Source organism: Bos indicus, chromosome 16, assembly GCF_029378745.1.
Source record: "Bos indicus isolate NIAB-ARS_2022 breed Sahiwal x Tharparkar chromosome 16, NIAB-ARS_B.indTharparkar_mat_pri_1.0, whole genome shotgun sequence".
Classification (NCBI taxonomy): Eukaryota; Metazoa; Chordata; class Mammalia; order Artiodactyla; family Bovidae; genus Bos; species Bos indicus.
Window position 1 is genome coordinate 78,213,192 of NC_091775.1, and position 23,165 is coordinate 78,236,356.

The 23,165-nt window shown below is 42.1% G+C and overlaps 1 protein-coding gene across 1 annotated transcript; it reads right to left on the reverse strand.

Moving 5' to 3' along the window:
* Nucleotides 1–1,091: 1,091 nt before the first annotated feature.
* ATP6V1G3 (ATPase H+ transporting V1 subunit G3) lies at nucleotides 1,092–22,208 on the reverse strand. The gene is made up of 3 exons (XM_019975999.2): nucleotides 22,034–22,208; nucleotides 10,703–10,803; nucleotides 1,092–1,305 (listed from the first exon to the last, which is right to left on the reverse strand). The coding sequence occupies exons 1-3, from the start codon at nucleotides 22,113–22,115 to the stop codon at nucleotides 1,132–1,134; spliced, it is 357 nt and encodes a 118-aa protein (XP_019831558.1). The 5' UTR covers nucleotides 22,116–22,208; the 3' UTR covers nucleotides 1,092–1,131.
* Nucleotides 22,209–23,165: the final 957 nt, after the last annotated feature.

A 23,165-nucleotide genomic window follows, 5' to 3' on the forward strand; every position in this document is an offset into this window, starting at 1 on the left:
GGCTGTGCTGCATCTGTGTTGCTGTGTTGTGGGGCAAGTGCTTCTCACTGTGGTGGCTTCTCTGGTTGAGAAGCACAGGCTTTTGGGTTCACAGGGTCAGGAGTTGCAGCAAGCAGGCTTAGATGCTCTGCTGCATGTGGAATCTTCCCAGACCAGGGATCAAACCTTGTTCCCTGCGCTGGCTGGAGGATTCTCATCCACTGAACCACCAAGGAAGTCCTGGTCTCTTTTAATAATGCCACTAATCCCTTTCACAAAAGTGCCACCCTCATGACTTGATTATCTCCCAAGGTTCTACTTCCAAACGCCGTGACAATGGGAATTAGATTTCTGCATATGGATTTGGGGGTAGGGAATACAGACATTCAGGTCATCACACCCCCGAACCTACTGTTTCTCCTTTAAGGTCTTCTTGTTGCTGTTGCTCTGTTGTTTGATTTGTTTTGTTTTGTTTTTAGCCTAAGCATGTGTGCTAGCAACTCATCTGTCATTTTTTTTTCTTCTTGAAAGAGAAGAATATTTCCCTAGTTGAGATTAGGCAGAGAGGATAGTTATAGAGCCCATTCCTCTTTATGTATGTGTACGTGTGTGTGTGTCTGTCTTATCATCTCTCTTTCTATCTATGAAGGTCTCATTCTTTGAGCTAATGATAACATCTTACTGGTTTCCTCATTAATTAATGAGTTAAATAAAATCCTTAACATATAATAATTTTATACCAATATTAGAGTCATGATTCTATCTCCCTTAAAAATGACCTTTCAACAACCACAACTAAGAACACATTTTCTAAGCTGATAAAGAGGGGACGAAATCAGAAAAACAAAAAACCCACACCCGCTAAAAATGGCCAAATCCATGCTTTTGCTCATGTGTCAAAAACATGTTAACTCTGCATTCTTGGCTTAGTCCAAATTAGAAGAGAAGGTCACACCTATTACCAGGAACGCTATGGCAACTTTTTGTTGGTTTGCTTTTAAATTCAGTATTCATGTGTGAATTACGTCACATGAGAATCTGTAGATGTGTAGTAAATGTAAGATGTACATTTCAAATCTCTTAATATAAACAGGAAGCCATAAACAACCAGGTGGCATGGAAACACTATTTATTGAGCAATCAGATGCACATTTAGGCGGTGATTCTGTAGTTCACATGGATTTCCGGTTTCACGTCACAGACGATGCTTAAAAGCTCATTGATCACACCTTCCATGGACATGCTGTAGCTTGCATTCAGTTCTTTTATCTTCCCTAGGGTTTGAACTTCTATTTCTTCTAAGACATTACTCTGAGAGCCCATTATCTACCAAAATAAAACAGAATTCACTACACTGTACATCATATTAAAATTTACTTGTTTTGTAAGTTATATTCAGTTTGGATTATCATTTGCATTATGCATTATTTTTACAGAATTTTTTCAGAGAATGGATAAGGTCACCAATGCTGTGAGTGGGATCGATAGACTTTTCTAAAAAATATATAATCTGCACAAAAGGTCAAAGCTGAATCACTATCCTGTACAACTGAAGCTGTATTGTAAATCAACTATTAAAAAAAAAAAGGAAGCTGGTCACAGCAGGTGACTTCTAAGTTGACCTTCACACAGTACAAATTGAGGGCAAGTTCACAATCATTATATTAATACCATGCTCAGAAGTTTTTTTTTCATGTATTTATGATAGTTTCCACAGAGTTCCTGTGTCTTACTTTCTGAATTATAAGTCTGGCAAATAAAGTTGAAAGACATCATTAAACCCATTATTGCTGGTCTTAAAAGAGCAAATAATTGGTTTGTGAATTTTTAAAATAAATTATCTAGACTCTTTAAATCTGTTTTTTTAGGAATATACAGCCACAATATGCCCCATAAGATGCCTTCACAAGCCCAGATATATCATTTATTGTGTGTGTTCAGACACTCAGTCATGTCCAACTCTCTGCAACGCTATGGACCATAGCCTACGAGATTCTTCAATTCATGGGATTCTCCTGACAAGGATACTGGAGTTGGTTGTCATTTCCTCCTCCAGAAGATCTTCCCAACGCAGAGACTGAACCCATGTCTCCTGCATTGATGTAGGATTTTTTTTTAACAGTGAGCCACCTGGGAAGCCCATGGGTAGAGTGGGTATATTCAATGCATTTTTGACTTCAGTAGTTTCAACCTGGCGTGGGTTGACCAGAAATTAACCCCAGTGTAAGATGAAGCCCTGGACTTGTTGGCTGAGTCCCATTGCGGTTTTAGACTCAGTGCCACTTATCTTGCTGATTGTCTTTTCACTAACAGTGATCACCAGTATTTCCTATTGTCTCCTCTCTCTCTCAGCTTCTCTGTCAAGTAATGGTATGATTGAAATACAATTTCCATGAATAGTATGAAAAAGCAAAAAGATAATTTTACCAGCGGAGTTAGATTTGTAGGATTTGTACGATTATCCTTTGCTAAAGCCAACAGTCAGCTCCTAATTGGTCTCCTCTGTAAACTCAGCCTTTCTTGAGCAGGGAGTTGTGAAGGCAATACAGCTGGTTTTTGTGTGTTTGTTTTCCTCTTCCCTGAGTGTTTGGGGAAAGCATGCATTTAATTTAGCAGGAGACTCCACTAATGATTGCCTTCTACCTCAAGGTTGTTAGACTGTTCTAAATTCTAGGATCCGAATGATCTTTCTGGTTCCCAAACTTGAAATCAAATGTCACTGAGGCATCAGGTTCAAGTTCTTTTCTGTTTACAGTTCAGGCAACTGGGTCTTTCTAGTTCAAACAAAATCATTTTGAAGTGATATAGCTTCTAAGACATCAAATAGCTTTTATAAAATAACCTTTTGATAAGTGAGCACACAAGAAGCACAGACATGTGGATGAAATTTTCCTTTTGCTACAAAGATGTTGAAAAATAATAGAAAACTACTTACCAAAGTAGTTCCACCAAAATTAAAAATTTCCTCTACATCCAATATTGGATTTTATACCAAACTCAAAAAAAAATTACTGTTACTAAATTCAATGTCTTAAGTAGTGAAAAATTTAAAAGACACACAGTTATGAAACTACAATATTACCTACTTTTCTTTGGAGAAGTATTAAAATAGTTATTATTAGGCTGGATTACTGCAGCTGTCCCATTAGACTTTGGAAATTTTCATCTCAGCCTTAGAATCTTTATTTTTTAAATGAGGGTAACATCACCCATTTGATGGGTTTGTTGTAAAAAGTCAACCAGATTATGAGTGCAAAGTGTAATAGCCTCAAAGTGAGCCATAAATGTCATTTTAAATTTTCTAGAATTGTATTTAAAAAATTGGAAAAATTAGCTTGAACAATATATGTACTTAGCCCAATATAGCTATGCTATTATTTTAATATAAAATGTAAAATTATTGCATTATTGTTTGTCATGACACACCCAGGCAATGTATTAAAAAGCAAAGCCATCACTTTGCTGAAAAAGGTCCATCTAGTCAAAGCTATGGTTTTTCCGGTAGTCATGCATGGATGTGAGAGTTGGACCATCAAGAAGGCTGAGTGCCAAAGAATTTGCGCTTTCGAACTGTGGGGCTGGAGAAGACTCTTGAGAGTTTGTTGGACAGCAAGGAGATCCAACCAGTTAATCCTAGAGGAAATCAGTCCTGAATATTCATTAGAAAGACTGGTGCTGAAGCTGCAGCTCCAATCATTTGGTCACCTGATGTGAAGAGCTGACTCATTGGAAAAGACCCTGATGCTGGGAAAGATTAAAGGCAGGAGGAGAAGGGGACGACAGAGGATGAGAGAGATGGTATCACTGATTCAATGGACACAAATTTCAGCAAACTTTGGGAGATAGTGAAGGACAGGGAAGACTGAGGTGCTGCAGTCCATGAGGTCGCAGAGTCAGACATGACTGAATGATTGAAGAACAAGTTCCTGTAACCTGGCGTGTATTTTGTTTATAGAATATCTTCATTTGGACTAGTTGCACTTCAAGTGCTTGGTAGCTACCTGAGAACGACCATCTTTTTTGACAGTGTAGGTATAGGATGACAGATGACAGCTACCAGCCTTAGGTGTATTCTTAATGTGCTTTGTTAAGACAATATGATAATTTTTTGAAGATGTTTGTTATGAAGGTGTATTTAGCACAGAAGCTTAGCACTGAGCAAGTAATCAGTCAGTTAGTTCAGTCGCTCAGTTGTGTCCGGCTCTTTGCGACCCCATGAACCGCAGCATGCCAGGCCTCCCTGTCCATCACCAACTCCCGGAGTCCACCCAAACCCATGTCTATTGAGTCAGTGATGCCACCCAACCATCTCATCCTCTGTCATCCCCTTCTCCTCCTGCCTTCAATCTTTCCCAGCATCAGGGTCTTTTCAAATGAGTCAGCTCTTCGCATCAGGTGGCCAAAGAATTGGAGTTTCAGCTTCAACATCAGTCCTTCCAATGAACACCCAGGACTGATTTCCTGTAGGATGGACAGTAAACATTAGTAATAATTATGATTTATCACGGTGTTGCTTGCACTTTAAAATTAGTATAATCCATTTTAAGCTTTCAGAAATGTTGGAATACCCTTTTAATAACCCAAAGTCCTGTATTTTATCCTGGCTGAAATACTTATTAGTAAAGTATTATTTACTTTACTACTAATAATAGTAAAGCGACTGTGTGGATCACAATAAACTGTGGAAAATTCTGAGAGAGATGGGAATACCAGACCACCTGACCTGCCTCTTGAGAAATCTGTATGCAGGTCAGGAAGCAACAGTTAGAACTGGACATGGAACAACAGACTGGTTCCAAATAGGAAAAGAAGTACGTCAAGGCTGTATATTGTCACCCTGCTTATTTAACTTATGTGCAGAGTACATCATGAGAAACGCTGGGCTAGAAGAAGCACAAGCTAGAATCAAGATTGCTGGGAGAAATATCAATAACCTCAGATATGCAGATGACACCACCCTTATGGCAGAAAATGAAGAGGAACTCAAAAGCCTCTTGATGAAAGTGAAAGTGGAGAGTGAAAAAGTTGGCTTAAAGCTCAACATTCAGAAAACTAAGATCATGGTATCTGGTCCCATCACTTCATGGGAAATAGATGGGAAAACAGTGGAAACTGTGTCAGACTTTATTTTGGGGGGCTCCAAAATCACTGCAGATGGTGATTGCAGCCATGAAATTAAAAGACGCTTACTCCTTGGAAGGAAAGTTATGACCAACCTAGATAGCATATTCAAAAGCAGAGACATTACTTTGCCAACAAAGGTCCGTCTAGTCAAGGCTATGGTCTTTCCTGTGGTCATGTATGGATGTGAGAGTTGGACTGTGAAGAAGGCTGAGCGCCAAAGAATTGATGCTTTTGAACTGTGGTGTTGGAGAAGACTCTTGAGAGTCCCATGGACTGCAAGGAGATCCAACCAGTCCATTCCGAAGGAGATCAGCCCTGGGATTTCTTTGGAAGGAATGATGCTAAAGCTGAAACTCTAATACTTTGGCCACCTCATGCGAAGAGTTGACTCATTGGAAAAGACTCTGATGCTGGGAGGGATTGGGGGCAGGAGGAGAAGGGGACAACAGAGGATGAGATGGCTGGATGGCATCACTGACTCGATAGACGTGAGTCTGAGTGAACTCCGGGAGTTGGTGATGCACAGGGAGGCCTGGTGTGCTGCAATTCATGGGGTCGCAAAGAGTCGGACACAACTGAGCAACTGAACTGAACTGAACTGAACTGAATATTATTTCTAAGTTTATTTGATCCACAATAATTTGAGTTTCTGCAGTATTTCCTGGACAATATGATACCTTGATTCACTACGGACCACTTTATTTTATTTTTTTGAAGATTTTTTATAGTTTTAAAAATTTTGTTTTTAATTGGAGGATAATTGCTTTAGAGTATTGTGATGGTTTCTGCCATACATCAACATGAATTTAATGTGGACAATTTTAAATGTCTTTATTGACTTATTACAGTATTGCTTCTGTTTTATGTTGTTGTTTTTTATTTTTTTCTGCGTGAGGCTTGTGGGATCTTAGATCCCCAACCAGAGATTGTACCCGATCCCCCTGCATTGGAAGGTGAAGTCTCAACCACTGGGCCACCAGGGAAGTTCCCATAGACCATTTTAAATGGTCTTCCTTGGGAAGAATTCCATTTGTATCTGAAGACAGTGCTGATTTAAGCCACACAGGAGTTACATGAAAGAATTCGAGCTCTGAAAGGACCAGGGTAAGGGTTAGCTCAGCCACTGATGAGGTGAAGTGCCTCAAACGCTGTCAGGCACATAATAGATGCTCAATATGTAGGTTGAAGAGCAGACAGTGAGTGGATCGCCAGGTGTTACAGAAGACTTATTACCTGTGCTCGATCGCTCTTGCTGGTTGAAGCCTGCTGTTTGAATGACTGGGACACTATATAAAATAGAAGTGGGTAACCATGTGATACGTAGCCGTGCACTGGGTCCAAGGCTGCCATGGAAGGACTTCTCCATGTGAATTTGCAAACCTTCAGTGTTGACACTGATGTGGTAGCTTTACAGCTTAGGACCCACAGTGCTGGTGAAACCCTTCAACATTAAACACAGTTCTTTGTAAGCTGTGCTTCAGTTTAAGGGCAACAGAGGCTCAGTTCCTGCACACAGCTTTGCATTCTCAATTTGTAGCTGCTTCAAGGAAACAAAAACACTTTCAGGACATGAATTTAGGAATATTGAAGATATACAAGTCTTCAGTATGACCAGGCACTTGTTTTTGGGTCTTCTGTTTAGATGCATGGTCAGTCCACCGTTCATTGGCATTAACAGTGCTTCGTATTTCCATGGTAGCAATCTACTGTTTTCCTCATTAGAAGATGCTATTTTGTAGAACTTTTCCAAAGTCCTGCAGGATGGCTGAAGTAACAGTATCACTAGAGATTTGTCTTTTGAGTATATCGTATAAATGGAATAGAATATATATTTTGTGTTCATATAAAATCATACAGTATAAATGATGGCTCACTCCCTTGTGGCTCAGAGGGCTTCCCCGGGGGCTCAAATGGTAAAGAATCCACCTGCAAGGTAGAAGACCTGGGTTCAGTCCCTAGATTGGGATGATCCCCTGGAGACAGGGGATCCAACATCCTGGCCTGGAGAGGAGAAGGAGCCTGGCAGGCTACAGTCCCTGGGATCACGAAGAGACAGACACGACTGAGCGACTTGCGTCTTCACTTCTTTCTCTCAGTGTAGCATCTTTCTAGAATCATCCAAGCTGTTGCATGTTTCACTAGTTTGGTCCTTTTCCTTGCTGAGTGGTATGAAATTTTAGCAAGCGATAAAGTCAAACAAGGAATAAGAAAAAAGCAAGGAGTCAGTAAATCTTTGTTGTAAAGACATTCGTTGATATACAGCCCACACTGGGGTACTTGTTTCTCTTGATGAGTCAGGGGAATTGGAAAATACATTAACAAGAGCTAAAAAGCAACCCCCAAAAGGAGCAGCAAGGTGCAACCCCAGCGGCAGGCGGAGAGCTGGTTTCTTGGGTCTCCTCCCAGACCTCCTACATGCCCTGGGTTAATGATGGTGAGCTTTAGCGGACTAGCTCTCTTTCTGACATACGGGGGTCATGCCAGGAGAGAAGATCCGTGCTTCTGGTTTGCAATATACTTGAGGTAACAGAGGTCTAAACATGCTGACCTTTCTGTGTGAGCTTTTGATCAAATAGCTGTAAAATTGGCTTAGAGCTCTAATTATGAGAGCCATGAGGAGTTTTAATGACTCTCTGATGCAGAGAATAAATATCCCGAGCCAGATTTATACTGTAGGAGATTCTTCTGGAGAAATAATATTTCAAGGGAGTAAACCCAGCTACTTTCTAAAATGATGGTCAGTTTTGTAATTACTTAAAAAAATAGTAATGCATATGTTAGAAATGTCCCACACAGGATCAGAAAAGCTGATTGGCATCAAGAATGGTTATTTTTTTTGGCGGGGGGGGGGGGGGGTGGGTCCTAATACGTCATGGGCTTCCCAGGTGGCACAGAAGTAAAGAATCTGCCAGCCAACGCAGGAGGTGCAGATTCAGTCTCTGGGTCAGGAAGATCCCTTGGAGAGGGAAATGGCAACCCACTGCAGTATTCTTGCTGAGAACGTTCCATTGACAGAGGAGCCTGGTGGGCTACAGTTCATGAAGCCACAGAGAGTCAGATGTGACTGAGCGTATACAGACGCATGACAGAACTCAAAAAGAAAAAGATGCCCATGGAAGAGATGCTTAGTTATTCATTCGTGCAGTGAATACTTGTTGGATGCTTCTGGAGGAGCAGACGCTATTCCAATACCAAAGGAAACAGAGAAGAAAACAAAGACCCATCACTTTGGCTCACAGTCCAGAAGGAAAGATAAACAGTAAGCAAAAAAAAAATTTTTTTTAATATATAATATATCCAGTAGTGATAAATGCTCTGACTATAATGGATATATATATATATATATATATTTTTTTTTTTTTTTTACCAGAGACATTATTTTAGACAAGGTGATCAGTAAGAAGAGCTAACACCTACACAGAGATCAAGGAGAGGTGAATGTGTATTAAAGAAGAACCACGGAATGGACATAGCATATGCAAAGGCCCGGTGGCAGCTGCCGACTTAGTTCTCCTGGGGAAAAATGAGGAGACATATGTCTAGAACAGGGCAAGTAGAGACAAAAAAAGTTACAAGTGGCCAAAGTAGATATTGTTGTCTATTGCTAACAAGCCTTCTGGTATTTCCTTATGATTTCCTTTTCAACTAGCTGGCTTCACTCTATAAATCCTTCATGAAAATATAAAGCAATGCTGTTTCCTACCCTAGCATTTGACGAATATTTGCAGTTCAGAGTAAAAAGTAAGTGCATACCATTTTCAGAGCTGATGTTGGGAAGATTCCCAGGGGCCAGTCATGGAGGGGATATATGCATGTGTGTTCTTGGAATCTTATGAGTTCTTTTTCTGAATTTTGATAAGAAGGAGTTGCTTTTGCTAAGTTGCCCACTTTATTCTAGAAAGGACATTTTATTTTAAGAAATAGCCCCTTGGAAAAGTTTTTCCTACTGTGGGATCTAATGTACCTAATCCTACATGAGTTCTGTACCAACTGCCACTAAAATTAAAGCTGTAAACAGAGAGATTTACAAACTGCTTGTAGTTCATCTTGCAATGTCCAGCTTCTACACAGAGCTTTATTTATAATTTTGCTGAGGCAAAAAGAAAACATACAAACTGTAGTTATGGCACATGGAACTTAATCGTTTCTTTTAGTCTGTGCTGCAGTAGGCGCAGAAAAATTCATGTGCTTATATTTTTTACTGTAAACTGCAGATATTTTAAAAATACTAGTGTAGGAAAAAGCACTTCTTAATGTTTTAGTAAAAGATTTGTTGAATGAAGTCAGCCAATTGAAAAGGAAATCATAAGGAAAAACCAGAAGGCTTTTCAGCCATTTACAACAACGTCTACATGGATCATTTGTAAATCTTGAGTTCACCAGAGGAAATTTGGCCTAACAAGCTCATTGTAAACACTGTGCAACACTTTTTATTGATTCTACCAGTAAACATTAATAGACAGCAACAAGAAAAAAAAATGTTCTCTGATTTTTTTTCTTACTTAAATGTATTAGTTGATAATCTATAGCAGGAATGATGCTTTAACCAATTCCATTCACTTGTATATTTGAGAAGATGATTTTTAACCTAAACTGTGTTAGATAATAACTACTGATTGACACTTTCTCTGACAAATCCAAAGGCCTCAGAAGTGAAAATGTAAAATCAGTAATTTTGTAACATTTGTTTGAGGGACTTTCCTGGAGATCAAGTGATTAAGATTCTGTCTTCCAAGGCAGGGGGTATGGGTTTGATCCCTGGTTTGGGAGCTAAGACCCTACATGCCTCAGGGCCAAAAGCCCAAAACATCAAACAGAAGCAATATTGTGACACATTCAATAAAGACTTTAAAAATGGTCCATCCATATCAAAAAGTCTTTTTAAAAAAAGTGATTTTATTTGATATTCAGCCTTGAAGTGAAGTGAAACTTGGTCAGTTGTGTCCAACTCTTTGGGACTCATTCCATGTCCATGGGATTCTCCAGGCCAGAATACTGGAGTGGGTGGCCTTTCCCTTTTCCAGGGGATCTTTCTAACTCAGGTCTCCCGCATTGCAGGCAGATTCTTTATCAGCTGAGCCACCAGGGAAGCCCAAGAACACTGGAGTGGGTAGCCTATCCCTTCTCCAGCAGATCTTGCTGACCCAGGAATCAAACCAGGGTTTCCTGCGTTGCAGGCAGATTCTTTACCAGCTGAGCTACCAGGGAAGCCCCATATTTAGCCTTGGTTGAACTCTATTTGCTGTGTCCCGTGTATTTTTCTCTCCTGGTATCATGCATGATGGACTTCCCTCGTGGCTCATCAGTGACAAATCCACTGGCCAATACAGGAGACGCAGGTTCGATCCCTGGGTGGGGAAGATCCCCTGGAGGAGGAAATGGCAACCCACTCCAGTATTCTTGCCTGGGAAATCCCATAGACAGAGGAGCCTGGAGGGCTACAGTCCATGGGGTGGCAAAAGAGTCAGACATGGCTTCCAACTAAACAACAACAATGTTGTGCGTGACACTTAGGAGGATCAATATCTTATTAGTAATGAATACATTCATGCCTTAGAGTCTACGCTGCACAAACCCTGGTGCTGACTCTCATACCCACCTTCGCCTGTTTCTGTCGAAACTCCTCATCTCGCTGCATTCTGTACTGATCAGTTTCCGCCATCGCTTCCTCCTTAGCTTGGCGCAGTCGCCTGACTTTTCCTGAAAATTAACAGGGGTACTGAAGGAGTGATATTTCTTTCCAACACATCTGGAATTTTCAACTTGACTTTTAAAACTGTGGATGTGGTCTTACATTTTCTTTAAGCTTTTTTATTTTTTTTTCTTTCTAGGATGACACCCTTTATTAAAAAATGATAGATATTGAAAAATCCCTGATTTTTTTCAATTGGATTCTTTAGAACAGGGACATGACAACGTTCTTTCACAAGTCCATGTTTCAATAAAATACCCGCCCATTTACTCACAGCGGTACCAGCCAGGGAACAGACTTTAGTTGTCACTGACTCGAGCAGACATCATTTGGTCAGATTTTCTGTCCTGATTTGCTGCCAGGAATCCTTCAGTCCATACCAACTGGATTCTATTTAATACTGGCAGATCTCCAAGTGCACAAACATGCTACTCAGACTCTATCAAACCGACTCACAATTTTTTTTCAAAGTATTTTATTGGATTTTTCTCTTCCAGTTTGTTGACTCTAGAAAGTCTGATTAAGCCCCACAACACATCAAAGTAGATATTTTTTGTAGCAGCTTTCTCTGAGGGGGACTTGAAAGTGATTGTAAAAGCAATTGTTTTTAATGGTGAGGAGATTTAGTTAAGTAGCTCTCTTTTCTTTTATTAAGAGCAAAGGTGTAAGCCTTAAGCCAGCAGACAGCAACGAAGATCAAAGTTTCAGACTAGCGCGGAGCTGTGGAGATCATTAGGTAAGCCCGTGACTTTGTTTGACAGCCAGAGGAAGTTTGGGGGTTACAGAGAAACAGTTGTCTCTGCTAGTCGCTCACCACCCACCGCCTTCAGATACTCATGCTTCGTGAGCTTTAAAACTTTGAAGAAATCCTGAACTGTGTTAAAATTAACTTTTCCCCAAATCTGTTGCCTATTTCAGTTACATACCTTTATCCTTTTGCTCATCCAACAGCATATTTCTTTTTCTCTGGTAATGTCTCTTAAGCTTTTGTTGATGGTTTTTGTCAAGGGTTTGTTTACCGTGTGGTGGGTGCCTGCGAAGTTGCTTCCGTCGTATCTGACTCTTTGTGACCGTGTGGACTGTAAGCCCGCCAGGATCCTCTGTCCATGGATTTTTCCGGGCAAGGATACTGGGATGGGATCCTCCTCCAGGGGATCTTCTATACGCAGGGATGGAACCCATGCCTCTTACACCTCCTGCATTGGCCCGTTCTTTACCACCTGTGCCACCTGGGAAGCCCTCTATGGTGTAGACTTTGAACTAAATAAGTGTATTCTCAGACATAGAAAACAAGCTTATGTTTACCAAAGGGGCCAGTGGGGGAGAGGGATAAGTTAGGAGTTTGGGACTAACACATATGCACTACTAAATATAAATATGGGCTTCCCAGGCGGTTCAGTGGTAAAGAATCCACCTGCAATGCAGGAGACATGGGTTTGATCTCTGGGTGGGGAAGATCCCCTGGAGAAGGAAATGGCAACCCACTTCAGTATCCTTGCCAGGAAATCCTATGGACAGCAGGATAATCCTGATGGGCTACAGTCCACAGGGTCGCAGAGTCAGACACAAGTTAGGAACTAAACAACAGCAACATATACAAATATACAAATATATAAATATATTAATATAAACAAGAGCTGTATAGCATAAGAAACTATATTCAATATTTTCTAATAACATATCAGGGAAAATCATCTGCAAAAGAATATATATATGTATATAGATCTGTACACAGATATATATGTGTGTGTATATATTTTGATTGTCAAAGTCACTCAGTCATGTCAGATTCTTTTTGACCTCATGGACTATACAGTCCATGGTATTCTCCAGGCCAGAATACTGGAGTGGGTAGCCTTTCCCTTCTCCAGGGGATCTTCCCAACCCAGGGATGGAACCCAGGTCTCCCGCACTGCAGGTGGATTCTTAACCACCTGAGCCACCAGGGAAGCCCATGTGTACACATGTATACATATATGTGTGTGTGTCTATGTATGTGTATATATATATGTATACACATATGTATATACTGAAACTAACACAGCACTGTAAGCCAATGATACTTCAAAAGAAGTAAGTTAATAAGCATGTTCTCATTAAGTAGCATAAAAGAATTTTTATGTTATTTTATTTTTCAAACATTTTATTAAAAGAAAATCTTAACATAAACTTTTATCTCTCATCTAGGTACGTGCTTTACTTGGCTTTATGTACCTTTGGTGTATTTGAGTGTAAATGGTTTGTAAATTTCTCTTCCCATGATATACAAGCTGCTTTGGTACTCACTGTATACAGATGGAATAAAGAGAGTCTCTGAGTTATAAATTGAAATGTGTCTGACTGTTTCACCTGAGTGGGACTGAGCAGACCTCCTTCAGAACAGATACTTTCTTCTAAATTCTCTGTAAAAGCCAAGGCCTCCTGAACATGACTGCTCTTCTAAGGCTTGAGGCTTACTGGAACATTCACCGCAATGCTTAATTAACACTCCTCCCCATTTTGCATCTACAGACTTTTTCCATTCTCTATAGTTCTAGCCATTTGGTGGCAATTGGACATGGATCATCTATAGAACAAATAGATGATATGTGGGCAAGGTAGGCTCTTCTGGGATCCCCAGCCCACTTTCTTATCACTGCTCATGACTGACATTAGGAGAAAAATGTATTTAAGGTGTGGCAACATTTTCTTAGGGTAGATTGCAGGATACATAGTGATGGGTTGCAGGATCCGGTTTTATCCAATCTAGCACATGAAACGTCATGACTCTCTATGTTAATTGCATCTTAGGTGAAAATACTGGTCTCAGAGTCATGACTCTAGCACATAGAAATGATGCTAGTAAGAAGCTCTCCAAGCGCCCTGCCCCCAGAAGCATCCAGGACTCCACTTAAGAGGCCACACACTAGCTCCATCCCACAGCGACAAGCGAGAGTGCGTCTGATTCCCCCGCGTGGCACCGGTCACCCGCTGGTTCTCATTCAATTAAAGAGGAGAGCCGCGGGGAGATGGCTGCTTGCACGGCAGTTTTCTGGAAGGACTGGGCAGCTGCTGCCGGGAGAGCCGGCATATGTTCCGCCTGATTGCATCCAGGGCAAGAAGTGGGGAGCCTCAGGCCGGCTGTCTCATCGGAGGCGAAGCAAAATGAGCGCCTCAGATCTGCTCCTGTTAACCTCTTGCTGGGGTCTCTGTGCAGGAGGTTTCCCAATTTTAAAATTACACCACCTTCAGAAAGACAAGTAGCCAAAGATATCGCTTAAATGCAGAATCTAAAAAATTGATACTAGTGACTTATTTACAAAACAGGAACATTCACAGACTTAGAGAACTAATTTAGGGTTACCAGGAGCAAAGGGTGGGAGGAAGAGGTTGGGAGAGTGGGATGGACATGTCCACACTGCTATATTTGAAATGATACCCAGCAAGGACCTGCTGTACAGCACAGGGAACTCTGCTCAATGTTATGTGGCAGCCTTCATGGGAGGGGAGTTCGGGGGGGAATGGATACATGTACATGGATGGCTGAGTCTCTTCACTGTTCACTTGGAAACTATTGCATTGTTAATTTGCTATACCCCAATTAAAAAGTAAAAAGTTAAAAAAAAGTGTTCTGTAATAATCTAAATGGGAAAATAATTTGAACAAGAATGGACGCTTGTATAGATATAACTGAATCGCTTTGCTTTATACCTGAAGCTAGCACAGCATTGTTAATCAACTATACTCCAATATAAAAACAAACAAACAAACAAAACCAAAACCAACAAGGCGGCCAACACACGTTCCCTGGAGTGGAAATAAGAGACGTTTAGCCCACCAGGACTACTGTCTGTCCGCTGTGTCGCCCACTCTTCTGGGTCTTGTTGATACAGCAGCGAAAGCCACAAGCAGATCTGTGTAATGTGATGGGGGAGGCAGAAACAGAAAAGAGACAGTGAGGATATAGTATGGCAAAGACGACGAGTACCATGCAGGAGAGCAAAGGCACCTAAGGGTCAGCGAGAGGGGTGGGTGCTAACAGACAAGGCAAGCCTCTCAGAGGATGAGATACATGAGCAGGGACCTCGAGAAATATTATTGGCCATGCAAATACCTGAACGGGAAGAGCATTCCAGGCAGAGGGAATAGTAGACACGAAGACCCTGAGCGGGAACGCTACTTAACCTGTTGAAGGAACAGTAAAGGCCTCCTCATGGCGGGCCTCAGGTCAGAGAGAGCAGAACGGGTGAGTGTTAGATGACGTCAGAGAGGCAGCAGAAGCCAGGGCACAGAGAGCTCACGAGGAGGGTAAAGATTTGGGTCCTTGAGATGCTAAAGCCGCAAAGGGTTTTTAGCCAAGATGTGGCGTTCTACTACTTCTGGTTTACACGAATTTCTTTAGCTGGTGTGACGAAAACAGATTGTAGGGGCAAGGGAGAAGCAGGAAGATGGGTCTGAAACTTACTGCAATGGTTCAGACAAATGTCTACAATGAGCGGAAATAGCAAAGCAGCCGTGGAATTAATTAGCAAGGAGTTACATATCCTTTGAAGAGAGTTGAGGAATAAACGGGAGGGACACGTGAGCCCATGCTGGCTCCAACATTTTATTCTGGGGCAAAGTCAAGCGGGCAGTTTAATTGTGACACCCAGTAAACATCTAGCGGAGATCAGGAGAAGGCTGATGTTTATATAAATCTTGAGATCAGGGAAACAGGCCAGGCTGGAGACGTAAAATTTGAGAATTATCAGCACGGAGCCAAGATTTAAAGTCACAGAATTAGATGTAATCTCTTAGGAAGCGTCTGTGGATACGGAAGAGGACACGTCCCAGGTGGGGCCCCCACTCTAGAGACTGGCAAAATGACAGAAATTCAAGCCTGAGAGCAGGGTTGCGGAGGCCAGTAAAGGGAGGGTTTCAGAGATGAAAGAAGAATTCAGTTGTGACTGAGATTGTTCATTAGTTGGGTTTAGCAACTTTGCTGGTTTTGACAAGAGGGAACTGTGACGGAGCTGGAGGGACAAAGTTCTGATTAGAGTTTCCAGAGCAAAGGGAATTTTTAAAATGTAGATTCAAGGCATACAGAAGTTCGAGGCATACAAAAACAGACAAAGAAGATAAGGACACAGGACTGTCAAGTGAAGCTGACAACCAGCAGATGTTGGATTGTGTTTACACATCTCAAAAGTCTGTTTACACTTGGTACCTGCGAATGTGACCTCTCTTGGAAAGAAGGGTTTTGTGGATGTAATCACGTTGAGATGAGGTCATGCTGGATTAAGATGCGCCCTCTATCTAGGACTGGCATCCTTACAAGGAGAGGAGAGGCTTCCCTGTGGCCCAGTGGTCAGCACTGTGCCTTCCAAGGCAGGGCTGCAGGTTTCATCTCTAGTTGGGGCGCTCAGATCTCACAGGCCTCATGCCGCACGCCCCCCCCCAGAAAAAACAACAGAAATCATATTGTAACAAACTCAGTAAAGACTTAAAAGGGGCTCACATCAAAAACAAAACCTAGAAAACAAGAAAGGAGAGGGAGTTTGGACACAGAGGCCTAGGGACACAGAGCAGACACACAGCGACGGCCGCCTGATTGCAGAGGCACGTTAGAAGGACGCGGCTCCCGGCCACGGGAAGGCAAGGGCTGCTGACCATCAGCAGAAGCTGGGAGACAAGCGGGGCAAAGGTCCTCCCCGAGACCCTTGAGAAAGGACTGCCCTCACCCCCAGCAGCTTGTGTCTGGACTCTGGTCGCCAGACCTGGAGGTTAACACATTTCTGTTGCTGTCAGCCACCCTGTGTGGGGTGACTGGATACAGGAGTCCTGGGAAGCTAAGGCTCAGAGAAACAACATTTGCTGAGCAGTGGAAGCAAAGTCAGGTAGTTGAGTGTGGTAGAAAGAGTAAGTATCCAAATGAAAAAAAAAAAAAAAAAATAGGCATAAACAGAGCAGGGGTCACCTTGATTTGGTATAAACAGAAAGGGCACTTTGGGAGTGTTTGGAGATTTCTATCTGTTACTAATAACATTTTTATTGTTTTACCGTGTGTGTGTGTGTGTGTGTGTGTGTGTGACCCCAGGGACTGAAGCCCACCAGGTTCCTCTGTCCATGGGCTTTCCCAGGCAAGAATCCTGGGGTGGGTTGCCGTTTCCTTCTCTAAGGGATCAAACCTGCTTTGGCAGGCAGATTCTTTACCACCGTGCCACCTGGGAAGCTCTACCACATAGAAGGAGAGAAAAAAAATCTCTCCTGGCTTTGAGAGGGTTGTTAATATTATGATATAACCATGCTGGTTCAAAGAACGCCGATTCTGCTCACCTACCGCAAACAGTAGTAAGCAACCCAGAAAGCAAAGCAGCGTTTCTCTACCGGGGCCTGTGACTGCCGGAGCGCTGCTTCTCTGCTGGTCGTCACGTCTCCTTTCATTCCTCTGCCTGCTTGTAATTCCTTTACTTTTCCTTTAACTTGTTCTTTCCTTGTTAAAATATATATATATATATATAATATGTAGTTTTATGTAGATCCTAGATGGAATATAACCAAATGTTTTTAATAGATGAAAATGTTGTATGGTTATTATTTTAACACGACCCACTCGAAGATATCAAAGTCCAATATACTTACAAATACCCCATTAGTCTGTGGACTATAAAGTAAAAGGAAGCATTTACAAGCTTACAAAACATGCAAAACAGGGCCATGAATTTCTACTGCAACATTTTTTGTTTTATTAGTTAAGTAGAATTCATGTCTCCCTAAATCAGAACACTCACTTGCATCATGAAAAAAATGATTAAGTCAAGATGCTTGTTGAAATAAATTTGGAATATCTGTATACTGAGAAAACAAATAAGCAATTACAGAAAAACTCATGGCAAGCCATCCGAACAAGTCTGTATTATTGTACTCGCTGATGTGTTATCTAAGGAAGAAGTAGAAATATTTAAATTATTTATTTTGCAAAAGTATCATTCCCCTGGAGGAGGGCATCACAACCCACTCCAGTATTCTTGTCTGGAGAATCCCATGGACAGAGGGGCCTGGTGGGCTACAGTCCGTGGGATCTTTAAGAGTCAGACACGACTGAGCAGTCACATACTCGTAAAGTGTAGTTCAGTGGGACTTCATGGAACATGGACCTGCCCAACACCACCCCGCCTGCCCAAGGCTCAGCCCACACTGTCTGGTTACCATCCTTACAGATGTCTCCATCTCTGAGTCTGCAATGCGTGTAAGTGAGATAAATGCTGCTAAGTCACTTCAGTCGTGTCCGACTCTGTGTGACCCCATAGACGGCAGCCCACCAGGCTCCCTCGTCCCTGGGATTCTCCAGGCAAGAACACTGGAGTGGGTTGCCATTTCCTTCTCCAATGCATGAAAGTGAAAAGTGAAAGTGAAGTCGCTCAGTCATGTCCGACTCTTAGCGACCCCATGGACTGCAGCCCACCAGGCTCCTCCGTCCATGGGATTTTCCAGGCAAGAGTACTGGAGTGGGATGCCACTGCCTTCTCCAGTGAGATAAATAGTGCTCTTATAAAACGTCAAGCTTAAAGTAAAAAAATCATATTTCCAAAGACACAAGTCCTTATTTCTCCTGTTGATAATAGTACCTTGAATTTTTTATTCTAATTCTGATCAAAGATGCAATTGAACTGAATAAATAAATGAATGAAATAAAAGAACAGTGAAATACAAGACAAGCTATCCAGGGTACCTTGGCCTGTTTGTGAAGGGAATACAATGCTCAGTTATAGCTGAGCAAGAAAACCGGCCTTACCCAGTGAAAACCGTCCTCAGGGCCCATGCTCTTTGAGGAAGAAGACAGATACCCTTTATAAAGTGGGGGGCGGGGACTCCCCTGGTGGCCCAGGGGCTAAGGCTCTGTGCTGTCAATGCAGGGCCCAGCTTTGATCCCTGGTCAGGACGCTAGAGCCGACTTGCTGCCACGAACATGGGAGGTCCCACATGCCACGGCCAACCCCTGCTGCAGCCAGACAGACAAACAAATATTCGCTTAAAAAGCTGAGTGCACAAACAGGGCCTCTGTATCAGCCCAGAGGGGTGGAGTGGGGAGGGAGATGGGAGGGAGGTTCAAAAGGGAGGGGATATTATGTACACCTGTGGCTGATTCATGTTGCGGTTTGACAGAAAACAAAATTCTGTAAAGCGTTTATCCTTCAATCAAAAAATAAGTAAATTAAAAAAAAATTGTGTGTGTGCAGAGAGCAGAGGTTATTGGTTGAAAAAACATTCACAAACATTTTCCAAAATGGTTTTTAAGGTCAGAGTATTTACTATTACTGACTGATATTTGCTTGACTACTTCTGAACAAAGAGTAAGAAAAAAAAAGTACACAAATACTTTAAGTGACTGGTAAACAAAATTAACATTTTGCATAAGAAGAATACGGTATGGATTTTCCAGTACTGACTTCTGAGGGATGATTGCCCAAAGGCAGCATGTTTACTAGAGGAAAGGAAAAGAGATTTGGCTTTTATCTTTATTATGAAATCTGAGGTTAGATCCTTTAGAGTGGTTCTCACCTCCAAACAACTTGCATGACTCATTAGGCTTCTCTAATGACATTGAAAAATGAGAAATAATTGGTAAAAAACATTTGGATCCTATGATGATATTCTTTATTTTATTTTTTGATTTGTCATTTTTTTTTAATTGAAGGATAGGTGATTTACAATGTTGTATTGATTTCTGCTGAACAGGAAAGTGATTCAGTTATACACACATATACATTCTTTTTAAAAATATTCTTTTCCATTATGTTTATTATAGGGTACTGAATATAGCTTTCTGTGCTACACAGTAGGGCCTTATTGTTTATTGATAATATTGTTTGTGTATTTGATTATTGTTTTGTTTCTTCTACAAGGGAAAGCAAAGGTAACATAATTATTAAGTCTTAAATAAGCTGGTCTTCTGTTCTGGAAAGTTTAAATGTGGTAAAGAAACTTGAATAAAAGATAAGCAGATTTTCTACACTGTTTCAGCCAGCAAGTCCTGGGCAACTTTGTTTTCCAAACAGTTGCTCCGCATTTATACCATTTTGCTATCCTTGGTCATGTTTTTAAAAATTTTATTTTTAGTTAAACTTTTTTTTTTTAAAGAATTTTATTTTTGGTTCCCTGACCAAGGCTGGAACCCACGCCCCCTGCACTGGAAGTGTGGCACCCTAACCACACACCAGCAGGCCAGTCCCGGCTGGGTCTCCTGCAGAAACAGGAGTGGAGAGGTGGGTCAGGCTGACCTCACTGGCTCTCAGCCTCCTTTCCTCTTCCAGCTCCTCCACGGGGCTTTTTCTCTCTTTGTTGTTGGTGCCCACATGGCTGAGTGCTCAGGAAATCAATTTATCTTAAGAAAGGAAAATTATTTTACCTGTGGTCGAAAACCCCCAGGGACTGAGGGGTGCCTGACCTTGCCTCCCTCTCTCCCTCTCCCTCCCACTCCCTCCCTCTCCCTCTCTCTGTCTCTCTCTGTCTGTCTCTCCCTCTGTCTGTCTCTCTGTCTCCCTCCCTCCCACTCCCTCCCTCTCCCTCTCTCTGTCTCTCTCTCTCATGGCAGTGTCCTGCCTTGCATTGAGCATATTGAAGCCAGACCCACCCTCTTCCTATATCACTTCATGTATAAGCAATGGTTTTAAGACTCTATCGTAATCTGCAGGACTTAGACTCTAATTGCCGCAAGGACAGGGCGTGTAATTAGGAGGAAGGTAGTGACCCTCTCTGTGACAGATTAAGTGGCGATGTGATTGGAAATGCAGGAGTGCGAAAAAGAGATCAGGGAACCCGAGTGGGTCAGAGATCTTCAATGTTAGTTCATTCATTATAAAAATCAAGTACATTTTGTACCGTGAAGACTGTGCCTGGGGACTCAGACCCCATCCAGGTCTGTCTCTACAATTTATCCTCTGTGACCTTGAGCAACCAGCATGATTTCTCTCGGGGTCATGTTCTCCTTTTTGCAAAATAAGTTGGTGTGAGGAGTAAACAAGATATGCTTCAATCATGGTACCTGGATGAATTTTTCTATTTTTCAAAAAATATTATGGCAAATTATGGACTCTCAGTTTCCACATACATGAAATGGAAATAATAGTAATACCTAATTCATATGGTTGTTGTGAATAGCAAAGAGAAGAGGAAGGAGATACAGGTTTAATGAGGATATCCTACATGTAATTAAGCAGATGCATGACTAAATAGCAAGAACGTTAGCAAATGAGAATTAAGTGGAAATATTTTTAAAGATGTCTCAGTGGTAAAGACTCCCCCTGACAATGCAGGAGAAGCAAAAGACCCAGAGACCCAGTGCGGGTTTGACCCCTGGGTCAGGAACATCCCCCTGGAGAAAGGAATGGCAACCCACTGCAGTGTTCATGCCTGGAGAATCCCATGGACAGAGGAGTTTGGTGGGTTACGGTCCATGGGGTCACAAAGAGTCAGATATGACTGAAGCGACTAACCAACAAACAAAAATTTTTGAACATTGGAAATGAAAAGCCATCCAGAGAGGGAGGAGAATGAGCCATGAGCTGTTATGATCACAATTTTACAGGAACAGAAACCAAAGCTTACAGAGGATAAGTCACTTGCGGAAATTCACCCCCTATTAAGTAGATTCAGTCTGGAAGTCGTCCTTTTTTTTTTTTTTTTTTTTCTTGATCATGCCCCAGAACTCGTGAGATCTTAGTTCCCCAACCAAGGGCTGCGCCCCGGGACGGCCAGGGAGTTCCCGGTTGTCCGTCTCGGAACCATGGCACAGTATTGAGACTCTGAGCTGTAGCGCCGTGGAGGAAGCTCAGAGGCAAAGCTTAAGCCTCCGTGACTTCAGTGCCCTTAACCATCCCCCTTAGGTCGTGACCGGTCCTAAAGATCTGAGCCGAGAAGCCCATCCCTACTACAGTGATGGGACACAGACACGTGGGTAGTTTCTGGGAAGCGGCCAGCCTCTCCCAGGGAGCGTGGTGGGACCAGGATTTCATCGGCATCTCCCCCGCCCCGAGATCTGTGCGCGCCCACCCTGCTGCACTCCCCTCATCCCATTTTGTGACAGAGAAGGCGCGTGCTCAGTCGCGTCTCTCTGCGACCCCATGGACTGGAGCCCACCAGGCTCCTCTGTCCATGGGATTCTGCAGGCAAGAATACTGGAGTGGGTTGCTGTCTCTTACTCCCAGGGATCTTCCCGACCCAGGGATGGACCCTGTGTCTCTTGCCCCGGACATATCAGACGGAATGGAAGAGACTTACTCTTCTTGGCTTCCTCGAGCTTGTCCTTGGCTCTCTTCTCTGCCTGAAGGAGCTGGTGGATCCCCTGTGACTGGCTGGTCATGGCAGCGGCTGCAGGTCAGGCAGCTTCTGCGACTCTGGGAAGGGCTGGCTCTGTTTGTCCTTAGAGAAATCAGCTCAGAGCTCACACTGTTGTGTCAACAAGCACAGCTGTTGCTTCCAAAGTGACCTGAGGTGTGGGCTACTGGACTCCAAGGAGAGGCCAAGGGTGGAATCCAGAAAAGCAAGTTAAGGAGGCTGAGAACGTAGTTGCGTCAACTTTAGCTCTTTTCTGTGAATTAAGAACACTTTCAAGGGGGTGCTGTGTTTGCTTACAAAGAATGAATAAAATATCTGTAGGGAGATCAGCATCCCTCACCTTCCAAGGAATATTGACTTATTTATGACATTTTTCTTCCAACTTAACTTAAAACAAGATTTTTCTTTGTTCTTTGTCCCTGTGGTTCCAGTTTTAGGTCTCTTCCTTTACTTGTTTCTAATGATTCAATTATCTGCTTGGGACAAATTCATCCTCCTTTCCCCCAATCCCCAGCAACCACAAATCTGTTCTCTATCACTGTTTCTATTTCATAGATAAGTTCATTGTGTCATATTTTAGATTCCATGTGTAAGTGATGACATATGGTATTTGTCTTTCTCTTTCGGACCTACTTAGTGTGATAATCTCTAGGTCTATTCATGTTGCTACAAATGGCATTATTTCATTCTTTGTTATGCTGAGTAATATTCCATTGTATATATGTACCGCATCTTTTTCATTCATTCCTCTGTTGGTGGATTTAGGTTACTTCTAGGTCTTGGACATCGTACATACCGCTTCTCTAAACATAGGGATGAATGTACCTTTTGAATTATAGTTTTGTCTGGATATATGTCCAGGAGTGGGATTGCTGGATCATATGGCAACTGCATTTTGTAGTAATGACAACTTCTTTTTCTTTAAGATTTTTTTCTTTTGATCTGGACCATTCCTAAAGTCTTCATTGAATTTGTTATTAGGTTGGTACAGATGTAATCATGGTTAGACCATTAATTTTAAATCATTATAACTAGGTTCAAATGCATCTTCATTAATCAAAATAAGAACCATCAC

Excerpts from the sequence above, each read along its gene's own strand:
- ATP6V1G3 (XM_019975999.2), bottom strand. The coding sequence starts at position 22,115 with ATGACCAGCCAGTCACAGGGGATCCACCAGCTCCTTCAGGCAGAGAAG. Across the intron at positions 10,804-22,033 it reads GCTCGAGGAAGCCAAGAAGA|GAAAAGTCAGGCGACTGCGC; the intron begins GTAAGTCTCTTC and ends GTTAATTTTCAG. Across the intron at positions 1,306-10,702 it reads TTCGACAGAAACAGGCGAAG|ATAATGGGCTCTCAGAGTAA; the intron begins GTGGGTATGAGA and ends TTATTTTGGTAG.